General features: G+C 52.3%; 1 protein-coding gene across 2 annotated transcripts; it reads right to left on the bottom strand.

The window, feature by feature from the left end:
- Window positions 1–11,116: 11,116 nt before the first annotated feature.
- Window positions 11,117–11,895, bottom strand: MIF (macrophage migration inhibitory factor). 2 transcript variants are annotated; one of them, XM_050745974.1, is made up of 3 exons: window positions 11,760–11,895; window positions 11,398–11,570; window positions 11,117–11,294 (listed from the first exon to the last, which is right to left on the bottom strand). In XM_050745974.1, the coding sequence occupies exons 1-3, from the start codon at window positions 11,865–11,867 to the stop codon at window positions 11,228–11,230; spliced, it is 348 nt and encodes a 115-aa protein (XP_050601931.1). In that variant the 5' UTR covers window positions 11,868–11,895; the 3' UTR covers window positions 11,117–11,227. The 2 variants fall into 2 exon arrangements, with proteins under 2 accessions (XP_050601931.1, XP_050601930.1); XM_050745973.1 differs by having other exon boundaries at window positions 11,117–11,570.
- Window positions 11,896–12,244: the final 349 nt, after the last annotated feature.

Genomic DNA, 12,244 nt, shown 5'->3' with positions numbered 1-12,244 from the left:
ACTCCAGGTTAGAGGGCACCACAGGATACCCACATGGCAAAGTGGCCAAATCCCAAGGGAAGGCCCGGGGAGCTGAGTTGAAACTGCCCCCTGCTCCTGAACCTCAGGGGTCAGCGATATTGCTGCTACTTGCTAAGCCCAGTTGCCCCTGTGTTATCCACTCCCCGCTGGAGACCTGGGGCAGCATAGATTCCCCCCACCTAGGACTTGGAATGAGTCATCATTCAATGCTATTTGATTCCAAGGGTAGCTTGGACCTCAGACTACAAATTATTTTACTACTCTTCCTACTTTCCCATCCTAAATTAGGTCCAACCTCAAAGTTCAAATTGGAGTCAGAGGTTCTGCAAATATATAAAATGCCAGATACCTAGATAAAAAGTCAACCTCAGAAATGTCTTTCATAAATTTCCTAGGGTCAAATTCAAGTCAAAAAATTAAGTTCCCTTGTCCTTTTAGGTTAAAGTCCAAAGGGGAAAAAAAAAAAAAGTCTTAAGGTCAAAGGATTCAAGCCCAAAGCATTCAAAGAGAGCCCAGGGGCCTATTAGAGCCCAGTGGTGTTAACCTCCTCTCCAAGGCTCTGTGCTTACCCAGTGAGCAAAGTGGCCCGTGGGCACGGGAGGGCTGGGTGTCTCCTGGAAAGTGAGATCCTTCTCTCCACATCTCAGCATTTTCACTGGCCTGCCATGTGCTCCAGTTTTAAAAGACTCAGGGTTACTAGGAATGAGCGGATGGTGATAGCCTCAGCTTCCTGCTCGCCAACCACAGGGAAGTCCTTAGAGCAGCGTGCAGGCCATGAGATGTCTCCAGGATCCCGGACCCAGCCCCACGTAGCCCTCTCTTCCTGCTACCTTAGTACTCCAGCAGGAATGCCCTGGCAGCTGATGGAAAGAGAGTAGACAGGGAAGACAAACCCTAGACCCCATGGCATAGCTGACCAGGTGGAGGGTTAGCATTAGCCCTGGCGACCCCGCTGTGGTGCAGCAGGAAGCAACTTCTGCTGTCCTCCTCCCTGAGCGTCTGTGTACAAGCAGTCATCACCTGCCTGGGTCTTATTTATAACACCACCTTCCTTTTCATATGTGTGAAATCTCATCATTTCCATTTCTCTCTGTGTGCCCATTGCATGGGTGTCTTCGGCCCTAAGAGATCCCGCCCCAGTCAGTGGAGCGCAGCCCGGCAGGTTGCTGAGCTGAGCACCAGGGAGCAGTGGTTATGTCCCACTGGCTCTCAGGACACTAGCTGTCCTCCACTGGGGATGTTCCCAGCCCTAACTAAGCAGCACAGTTTCTGCAGCACAGTTGTCCGCAGCTAGGGACAGATGTCCACAGCTGTGCTTCCTCACGCGACTGCTGGCTCGTATCCCCAGCACGGCTCAGCTGGGCTCCTGGTAGTTGTGCTGGCTGCTGGCCGTCTTCACACAGAGGGCTAGTCATTTGTGTTCAACCCCAGTGCCTTCCCTCCTTTTACTTTCTCTTTGCTTTCCGGCCCATATATTTACTTTTTCTGACATATTCCTCTAGATTTTGTCACTTGGGGGTCTCCCCTGGCAACAGAAAGCAAAACCAGGCAATCCCAGGTTTGCCACAAGAATTGCCGTTGAAACAGTCCCACAGCTGCACCCAAGAGATGGCGGCCGTGGCCATCAGCCTCCCTGCCGTCAGCCCCTCTCTCCTGACTGGCTGTGCTCTCCTCAGGGAGGACTCCACTGAACCCTCCTTGCCACCTAATCCCTACATTTAAAAAATGCATTCCCTTAGGACCTGAGCAACCCCAGGCACCCACCCACAGTAACTGCGCTTTCCCCAAGTGTACCCAAAATATTCTCAATGTTTGATGCTGATCTTCTGTCCTTTAATTTGTCCAAATTTCCTACAGCCTCTGAGGGCTGCCCTGGCTCATGGAATGGCTTCTGGTTCTTACAGAGTCACTGTCTGCAGCATTGAATGGCCACCCCTCAAGAGTGTTCTGGGTCACCTGGTTCCCTGGTGGTGACCCTGTCTGTTCCCAACATCTGCCCTCCCCTCACATCAGGGAGCTTTCCTGTCCCCTACGTTGGTCTGGCCCACTCCAGGGTCCCATGATCCCTCATCTCTGCCCAACCTGCCTCCTGACACCACTGCTCCCCTTCTAAGGGTAAGACTGTGGTGTGTGTTTCAAACTATTCCAGTTCCTTCTGGAACTCCTAAGTAAACCCAATTCCCTGGGACAGGCGGTTCTCAACAAAAGCCATTTGGATGGCCCTTGCTAACTTTAGATGTGTATTGATTTCATTGTTTCTCTATCTCAACCCAAGAAAACAGCATATTCTCTGAAGGGCTCTGATTCCCTTTAATGCTGTTGTCCATTAACAAACTCTTGCCTTTCTATGGGCAAAGCCATGACTCTCCCAACTCCTGGGTCAAAATGTATGTAATAGCTGGGCACGGTGGCTCATACCTGTGATCCCTGTAATATTCTGGGGTGCCAAGGCGGGAGGATCACTTGAGGCCAGCCTGGGGAACCTAGTGAGATCCCGTCTCTACAAAAATAAAAATATAATTAGCTGGGCATGGTGGTACAAAACTGTAGTCTCAGTCACTCAAGAAGCTGAGGCGGGAAGATGACTTAAGCCCAGGAGTTCAAGGTTACCGTGAGCTTGATTGCACCACTGCATTGTAGCATGGGCAACAGAGTGAGACCCTGTCTCCAAAAAGAAAAAACAAATAAAAACAAAATGTACATAAGGCACAAATCCACAGCAAAGCTGAGCCGCACAAGGGGATGAACTCAGCAGGCCTAGGGATGTGCTTTGTGGGTTCAGGAGGGACCCTCCCCAGTCCCTGTTCTGGCAGGAGGCTTCGGGGGCAGCTCATCTGGCACAACTCCACTGTGGGTGGTACAAGAGTCATACCAGGGTGCACCGGCCCCTTGCTGCCTTCGCAGTTGGAAGTGGTGACCTCAGACCTGGCTGAGAGCACAGGAAAGGCAGCAAGCCTGGGCCTGCCCTCCTCCATTCATGCCTCAGAGGTTCTGTAGCCTCCTCTGCACCATCTCTGTTTGGATTAATAGGAGGCCTGTGCGGTAGGCAGAGAACATGGCTCTGAGCCGTGACCGTCCCCAGAGCACTGTCCTGAGTTGCCAAGGTCATACCCCCACATGGACCTTATTTATATCAGCAAGGTGGGACCTCCGGCCTGGGCCACTAGTTAAAAGCCAACCCTAAGACCATAAGGATCAGCTCATGGCTCCAAAGCACTGTGGGGAACTGCCAAGGCCAGAAGCCAGCGTGGTCCCCGTGAAGCCCCGGTGCACACACCAGGCATCCCAAAGCCTCAGACTTTTATGTGGTTACTTGAGGACTCAAAGCTCAAAGCCTCTGCTGGATTTAAGGGGGCTTAAATAGAACACGCCTTTCTTCCCATTCCAATCCTGGGGCCTCCACCACAGTTGTGGGGGTCACAGCACTTGCCAGAAGGCAGGGAGCACACGGCAAAGCAGGGCCCCGAAAGGCTGAGCTAGACAGGGGGCGCTAAGGGGGTGCTTGTTTAGGGACATAAGCACCTCATGGGGAAACAAGGAGGTGAGGAGGATGAGGCCCCCAATCCCAGGAGAAACAGTGGTGGGAAGCTCAGGGAGGCTGGAGGTGGGCTGGGGAAGAGGCCAACAAAGTGGGAACAGCCCTCCATATGGGCCAGTGACTGGCAAGGTCTTAGAAGGATGGGGCAGTTGGGCAGTGCCTCTGCATGGCACAGTACCCAACCGTCGACCTGGTGGTGGTGCTCTTCACTTCCTGTTCACTCCCTTCTACTGTGCATGTTAACTTTTGTATCAGGGAATATGAGATATGGAAAAATGCATAAGGTTTAATAAATATACACAGACACTTGTAAGAACAGAAAAATACTGCAGCACCCCGTCACCTCCCAAATGCCCCTGGTCGATGGGACTGCTGTCCTGACCGTGATAGAAACCATTTTCCTGGCTTTCTTCACAATTTTCCGACCTACACATCATCCTCTGAACAATACAATTTGGGGCTTCTTGTTTTCAAACTTCATATAAATGGAACTGCATTATATGCATCTTGTGGCTTTTGTTCAATGTGTTTGAGATTTGTCTGTGGTGATATTCGTACCTATAGCTTGTTCATTTCACTGCTGTTGAATAATTCCGTGAATGAACAAGCATAATTTATCTATTCAATGCTTGATGGACATTGGGTTGCTTCCAGATACAAGTTTCTCCAGGATAGATATACCGAGGAGTGGGATTGTGGGCATGTTAGTTACAGCCGATGGGGTTGGTAGTGGTGTGTCATAGTGGTTCCTATTTCCCTGATTTCTACTGAGGATGAACAAGTTTTCCATTGGATATTCTGTTTTGTGAAGTGGCTTCTAAAGTCCTTTGCTCATACTGTTTAATAGGGTTTCCTAATAATGTAATGTTGAGGTAGGAAATCAGCAGAACTTGTTTTCCAAGCACTGGTCAAGACCTTGGTCATGACCCCGCTGATCAAAACAGAATCTGGTCAGAACAGGATGCAATGAAGAAATCAGCTGAAACCAAGATGGCGACAAAAGTGACCTCTGGTTGCCCTCACTGCTCATTATATGCTAGTGATAATGCATGCTAAAAGACATTCCCACCAGCAGCATGACAGTTTACACATGCCATGGCAATACCCAAAAGTTATCTTATGTGGTTTAAAAGGGGGAGGAACCCTCAGGTCCAGGAACTCCGGATCCCTTTTCTAGAAAATTCATGAAAAACCTGCCCCTTATTTAACATATAATTAAGAAGTAGCTATACATATAGAGAGCTGGTAGTCCAGGAATGCTGCTCTGCCTGTGGGGTAGCCCTCTAAACCCCATCCATCTGTATGGATGCTCTGTGAAACCCACTTTTCTGTACTCTGGTGCTCTAATAAACCTGCTTTGCTTTCACTTTTTTCTGTTGGGTCACAAATTATTTCCTGTGCAAAGCCAAGAACGCTCTCAGGCTGAGTCCCAGTTGGGGGGCTCACTTGCATTAAGACCAGTTGCAGAAACTGTACCATGTCTTTTATTCTTACGGTGTCTTACTAACATCAGTGTGTCAATCTTTCCTTATTGTATGTACTCATTTTATCTTACTTAAATCATAAAGATGATATTCTTCTACATCATCTTTTAAGATCTTTGTGGCCTTTTCTTTATGGCTCTAATCTATGTAGAATTGACTTTTGTGTGGGAGTTAAATAGGAGTCCAGTTTGATCTTTCTTCTTACATGGTAGCCAGCTGCCCAGCACCCCTAGCTGAATGAGTTCTTCTTTTCACGTGAATTTCAATGCTCCCCCAGTATGATATTGTGTCCATGTGTGTGGAGAGGTCTGTTTCTGGATTACTCTTTTTTCCATTGGTGTGTTGTCTGCTATGTTCTGATTCCACTTTGCCTTAATTGTGTAACTTGATAATGTGTCTTGATATTGAGAAAGCAAGTCCTCACATCTTGCCTCCTTCAAGAAAATGTTTTGACTCTTCTTGGTCATTTAGAGTCTCATATAAATGTTAGAATTAGGTTGTCAATTTCCACAGAAAAACCTGTTGGAATTTCGATTGGGACTGTGCTGAATCATCAACCAGACAGAACTGTTACCAGCACAATATTGCCTCCAGTACAGAGATGCGAAGACCACCTCGGTCGGTAGGGGAGACCCTAATCCAGTGGCCGCTACAGGAATTAAAGACACACACACAGAGAAACAGAGGTGTGAAGTGGGAAATCAGGGGTCTCACAGCCTTCAGAGCTGAGAGCCCCGAACAGAGATTTACCCACATATTTATTAACAGCAAGCCAGTCATTAATTAGCATTGTTTCTATAGATATTGGATTAACTAAAAGTATCCCTTATGGGAAATGAAGGGATGGGCCGAAATAAAGGGATGGGTTGGGCCAGTTATCTGCAGCAGGAGCATGTCCTTAAGGCACAGATCGCGCATGCTATTGTTTGTGGTTTAAGAACGCCTTTAAGCAGTTTTCTGCCCTGGGTGGGCCAGGTGTTCCTTGCCCTCATTCCGGTAAACCCATAACCTTCCAGCATGGGCATTATGACCATCATGAACATGTCACAGTGTGCTGCAGAGATTTTGTTTATGGCCAGTTTTGGGGCCAGTTTATGGCCGATTTTGGGGGGCCTGTTCCCAACGCAGAGACATGGTCAGTCTCATTTATTTAGTTCCCCAATAACCTTTAGGGTGTTACTTTTCTCTGTAGAGGTTCTCTGTAGAGTACATCTTGGATTTGTTTCTAGGTACAGGAAACTTTTTAAAAAATATTTTATATAGACCAGGGTCTCACTATGTTGCTCAGGCTGGTCTTTGAACTCCTGGCCTTGGCGTCCCAAAGTGCTGGGATTACAGACGTGAGCTACTGCACCCAGCCAGGAAATTTATTTTCTATTGCTCCCCTACAACTCCCACATCTTCTCCATCTGCATGAAATCATATTCTCTGTATGGTAATCTGTAAAGTCATATCTTATTCTGAGAAATGTCCATTTCTGCATTAATACTCATCGCATGTATTCTAAATACACTTTGTCTTGTTTGTCTTGTATATAGGTTATTGTAGTTACTTGACCTGGCCAAAATGTTAAATGTGTATAAGTTCTTGTCCTTCTTGTCTTCTTCTGGCTTTTTATTCACTAATAGTCATCAGCGTCCTTACTGTCAATTAAGAGATGCTCCTTCTCAATATTTTGATATGATAGTACAAGGATTCTAAAGGAGGAACCTTCTTTTTCAGCAACTGTGTTTTTTGTTTTGTTTGGCAATTCACTAAGGACTCATCCCATCATGTTATGAGGGAGACATTCTTGGAAGCATGGCTACTTTTCAGATTCTTCTCAGCACATAGCTGTCACTCATGCTTTGCTGTGAGATGGGGTGCCCTACAGATGGATGGGGTTTACAGGCTTAGGGTTACTCATGCCTTTTTATAAGACATTATTGCTGTGTTTGTTTCTTCTTCAGAAAACAAATTCTAGAGAGCCGGGGTTAATCTGTTCCGCAGTCTGAATGTGTTACCGAAACACCAGGGGTTTCATCTAGGTCCCATTGCTTGCTGCACAGCCAATCACTGCCAGGAAGAAGGGCTTTATTTGGGTGCTGCACTCAAGGAGAATGGGAGATAAGTCTTGAATCCATCTCCCTGACCAACTAAAATTGGAGGATTATATAACAGTGGAAGGGATGTAGCTATGTTTGGGAAGGAATTAGGGAGGGGTAAGAAAGCAACCATGATAACCAAGAGATCCAGTGTCTCCTTGTCTGGATGCAGTGATCTGGTGAATTTGAGAGAGGATTACCCTGTGGAGGAAGGCAACAGGAGGGAGCCTTCTCTCTGGAGCCCCTTGGCATGCTTTGAATTTGACCTATGTAAATCTATTACCTATTAAACTGAGAAGAGAGCTAGGTACCCAAGAAGCCAAGTCACTGGGGCGGGGGGGACGACATGGGGGATGAAGCTTCTCATTTGTAGCCTTTCAATTCAGTGCTCTATCTGGCTGTTTTGAGAGCTAAACTGTGAGTTGAGACCCCATGGTCACCAGATGACGCCTGAGGTTCCAGGACTGAAGGGACAGAGTCAGTTTCTGAAACGGACAATCTCTGTCTCTTTTACATGGGCTTCAAACACAGAAATGAAGTGGCTTGGCCTCACTCACCAGGAGGGGAAATCTGGGCAGTTGGCTGGTGGGTTGACACTGTCCCCCACATTGTCCTGGAAATTACTCAGGGAGGCCCAGGCCTGGAGAGCTAAGACTTGGCTTTCACTGCTCAGCCTGGAAAGGAACTGAGATGGCCAAAGAGGGCTTTATAGAAACATAGTGTCAGTGGCCCAAAAATCCTGGAAATATCCCAAGTTCCAGGGATCAGCTGATCTGTGTGTGTGTCTCCTGCATAGAGAGAGCTCCACCTAATTCTGTGGTCTTTGGGCTGGTGGCCCCAGGGGCCCCTCCCTCAGTACTTGTCCAGGTAACTGAAAAACCACTCTGATATGAGGGTTGGCCCTGCATTAATCTTATCTACTGCGTTAGAGGCTGTAGGGTTGTCTCACTGCCTGCCCTGCCAGTTCCTGTGAGGGGTAGAGCCAGCCCTTCAGTGTGGGGCTGGTGGGGGAGCAGTTCCCAGTGAATGCATTTCAGTTGCATCCCAGCAGGATACTGCTCCACAGACTGGCCTCATTGGCCTCCTAGCACTTCCCGGCTCCATCTGGAGACTTCTAAGTAGATACCTGACCACACTTCCACATTGTCTCTGTCCCTGCCTCCCTATCCACTGCCATCAAGGCTGGCACATCAGGAACAATAGTGCCCTCTGAGGAAGGGGTAAGGGAGAGATTTCACAATTTATCAAGACCTGAGTGCAGGCACAGGCCACCTGCTCTCTCCTCCCCTCCCATGGCGTTCCTTGGATTAATCGTGCCTCTGAGGATGTGACATGTCCCTGTCATGCCTACATGATTGAGTGAGTATGTGGGAAGGACTTCTGATGAATCCCTTCATTTCACAGATGGGGAAAACTGAGGCCCGGAGAAGGAGCAGAGTGGGGGCTTGATCCTGATCTTGCTGGAATCGAGCTCCCAGAAGGGAGTGGGGTCTGAATGGAGGCTGGCAGTGAGGGGTGGTGGGGAGGGAGTCTCTGCAACGAAGCTGTTCCAGGAGGGGATGAGGTGGGAGACGTGCAGGGTGGGAAGTCTTGGGAAAAGCCTACATTGCTGGACTCTCCAGAATGGACAAGTACCGAGGAGGCCCCTGGGGCCACAAGCTCAACGGATGACAGAACTGGGTGGAGCTACGTGCAGGAGACACACCCAGAAAGGGAAATCTCGGCTAACAGGACCTGGGCTGAAGCAAAAGGGCCTGTGGGCGTTGACCAGGTGGCCTCAGGGAGGGTATCCCGGAAGAATGTGTGTGTGAGGCTTATAGTGGACAGATGGGGGACAGGCCTTGAACCTACAAAATGAGGTTCAAGGCCTGCCAGGCTGTCTGTCCGTTGCAAACAGTGGCCCTGAGGAAAGTGAGGGTCACCCTGTAGGCCAGGAGTCTTTCTCAGCAGATGACATGGTACCACCAGAGTGATGGAGAACAGGCAGCATGATGGCCCCACACCTGTCTGTCCTGCACCTCGAGGTTTGTGGTGTTACTTGGAAATGCATTTCCAAGGCTGACCCTGCAGGTTCTGGGGCAGTCAAACAGGGGTTTGAGGAAGAGACCCACCACCTGGCGGGCAGTGGAGCCTGTGCTTTGGAGGAAATGGAGCTGGCCATGGGATGGGGGTCGACGGGGGCAAGTATGGCTTGAAGGTAGGATGTAGCAGCTGCCCTCCCCAGCAGGCAGGCTGGTTGTTAGTCCCAGGGGACTTAGGAACACTTTCAGCAGGGCGAGTGGATAGGTCCCCGACCCATAGACATTCACTTTGTTCCTGCAGTCCAAGGAGCCATGACCTTGTAGATGCCCCCGGGGGGCCACAGAACCTCAGACACTCACCTGTTTTTGGAGGGTGACTCTCCCATCAACCCTCCTGCCCTCACACAGCAGGTGCCAGGGCCCTTGTAGGGGGCATGGCATTGAGTGTATGGCCATGCCCTGGATCCTGGGGTCAGTGTCCTCATCTGTGAAATGAGGGAGTTGAATTAGATGCTCATGGAGCCCTGCGGCCCTGCTCTCCCCATCCGTGGCACAGCTGAGAGTGAAGACTGCTGAGGTGGGGTGGGGGCCGGGGGCCAGCCAGGGCTTGGTGGGGTGTGGGGCCCGAGGCAGAAAGAGCTTGTTGTGGGGGGAACTGGGGTCCTGGGCAAAGCTCTGCCTCAGGCCTTGGGAGGCTGGAGCTGGGGGCACCCAGGAGCTGAGGGGATGTGACAAAGGCCAGGGCCGAGGAGGGTGCCTGTTACACCTCAGGTACTCAGATCCAAGAAGGAAACCTCCAGCCGGAAAGCCAGGCTGAGAGGAGTGGGACCTTCTGCTACAGCTGGAGCCATGCCATGCCCCCCATGCCTCCCCCAGCCGGGAGGCAGACAAGGGGTTCCACCGCCCTTTCACTGAGTTAACGAGACTGAAGTGACACTGGGGACCTCGGCTGGCAGGAAGTAAGCTAAGGAGGGCCTTGCTTTAGAGACCTTTATGGAAGGGGTACCCCACCCCAAGATGGGTGCCACCCTTCCAGGCTCCCTGGAGCTTCTATTCTCCTTCCTCTTTCTAATCTTCACCCCACCCAGCCCCACTGCTCTTCTGGAAGGAGATCTTGCTGTCCGGTGCTGGGCGGGATGACCGAGTGAACACGGGACTGGTGAGGCGACGTGGCTGGAGACTAAGAGAAGCAGAGGAGTCACACTCCACTCACCTCGACTTCCCAAAGTGCCGGGATCACAGGCGTGTGCCACCGCGCCCAAACATAACTGAAGGCTTTACAGACATGTCTGTGGCACCACAGAACACGAACGGTCTCAGTGGAAACCCCACGCCCAATTTCCTCCGGGAACTGTTGTGGCGGGGGCTTGGGTGGCTGAAGGGAGCAGAACCCAGGCGTAGGGTTCAGGGGTGGACGGAGCGATATAACCAAGAACTCCGCACCTCCCCCACCCACCCGCCTGAAAACTCTACTGAAGTCACTTAACAAAGCAGATGGCAGTGAATGGCTCTGGGTGGGATCTTTCTGTCTTCTGGCTATCCTCTGCCCATCAAGAAGGCTGGGGGAGGTGGGGCTGAGAGAAAGGTCTAGGGCCTAGAAGACCTGGGACTCTCAACTCCAACTCCTCCTCCCCCACTTCCGTAGTGGGCTCATCTCAAGCACCCCACGTGGTGGCCCTAGGTAGAACAGATTCGGGCGGGCAAAGCGCCTTAGATCCCCAGTCTGCAGCCCAGGGCAGGGTGCCAACTTCTCCTCATCCCTTCATAGGCCACAGAATGGAAAGACACTGGGGCTTCTCTGTTGGGAGCGTAGGAGGGAAAGACTGGACAAAAGGGCTCCCGAACAGGCTCTGAGGGGAGCAACCCCGCCCTGACCCCCGTCCCCAACACCGTTCCTGGCCTCGCTCCCCAATGTCCCGGCTCTGCACCAATTCCTCCCGCAAGCCAAGGAACAGCGAGGCACTCCTGGTCTCTAAACCGTTTTATTTCTCCAGAAGGTTGGGGTGGGCGAGCCTAGAACACTGCGTGCGGCGGGTTCCCGGGTCCAGACAGCGCGGACCGCGTGGGGCCCGGCGGCTCTTAGGCGAAGGTGGAGTTGTTCCAGCCCACGTTGGCCGCGTTCATGTCGTAATAGTTGATATAGACCCTGCGCGGGGAGGAGGCTGGACTCAGCGGGCGGCTCAGTCACCGGCCTGGCCGCGCGCCGCCGCCCCTCCCCCGCGCCTCCGCGCCTCCGCGCCTCCGCGTACCTGTCCGGGCTGATGCGCAGGCGCTCGGCCAGCAGGCCGCACAGCAGCTTGCTGTAGGAGCGGTTCTGCGCGCCGCCGATCTTGCCGATGCTGTGCAGGCTGCAGAGCGCGCAAGGCTCGCTGGAGCCTCCGAAGGCCATGAGCTGGTCCGGGACCACGTGCACCGCGATGTACTGCAAGAAGGGGCGCGGTCAGCCCGCCCCAGCGACCTCGCCAAGCCCCAAGCGTCCACTTCGGGCCCGAGCCACCGTCCTCCCCCCGCTCCGTCCCCCCAGCTCCGTTCGGGAGTCGCCTCCCCAGCTCCCAGCGCGGGACCCCCTCGTCCGGCCTGCACCCCCTCTTCCTGTCCCCTCCCGGCAAACCTGGGGGGGCTTGCCGGTGGCCTGCGCCAGCTGCTGGGTGAGCTCGGAGAGGAACCCGTCCGGCACGGAGGCGCGGGGCACGTTGGTGTTTACGATGAACATCGGCATGATGGCAGAAGAACCCGGACACCCGCGCAGAAGCACAAACTCACGCGCCGCGGCCGCAGCTGAGCTACGTGCCTGACTTCTCGGACACTACTGCGGCCCCGCCTTTTGTGACGCCACCACCGGCGCCAGGCCCCGACCCCGCGAGGCTGCGGCTCCGCCTCCAGTGGGGACGTCACCGCCTGCCTCGGCTCCGCCCCGCAGGGCAGGACCCTGGGCGACTCTGCCCGTTCATCCAGCAACCGCCGCTAAGCCCGGCGCACTGTTCCAAACCGTTCTCCACCTGGCCGCTAGAAATCGGCCTGTCCCGGCCTCGCTTCGGGTCTTTCTTAGTCCTTTCACTAAGTCACCGATGATAGTCGCCAGGAGGCGCTGTGCCG

This window comes from Macaca thibetana, chromosome 10, assembly GCF_024542745.1.
Source record: "Macaca thibetana thibetana isolate TM-01 chromosome 10, ASM2454274v1, whole genome shotgun sequence".
In the NCBI taxonomy this organism is placed as follows: domain Eukaryota; kingdom Metazoa; phylum Chordata; class Mammalia; order Primates; family Cercopithecidae; genus Macaca; species Macaca thibetana.
The sequence above is the reverse complement of the archived record's forward strand: the minus strand, read 5'-3'. Positions and strand labels throughout refer to the sequence as shown.

Excerpts from the sequence above, each read along its gene's own strand:
- MIF (XM_050745973.1), bottom strand. The coding sequence starts at position 11,867 with ATGCCGATGTTCATCGTAAACACCAACGTGCCCCGCGCCTCCGTGCCG. Across the intron at positions 11,571-11,759 it reads CCACCGGCAAGCCCCCCCAG|TACATCGCGGTGCACGTGGT; the intron begins GTTTGCCGGGAG and ends CCCTTCTTGCAG.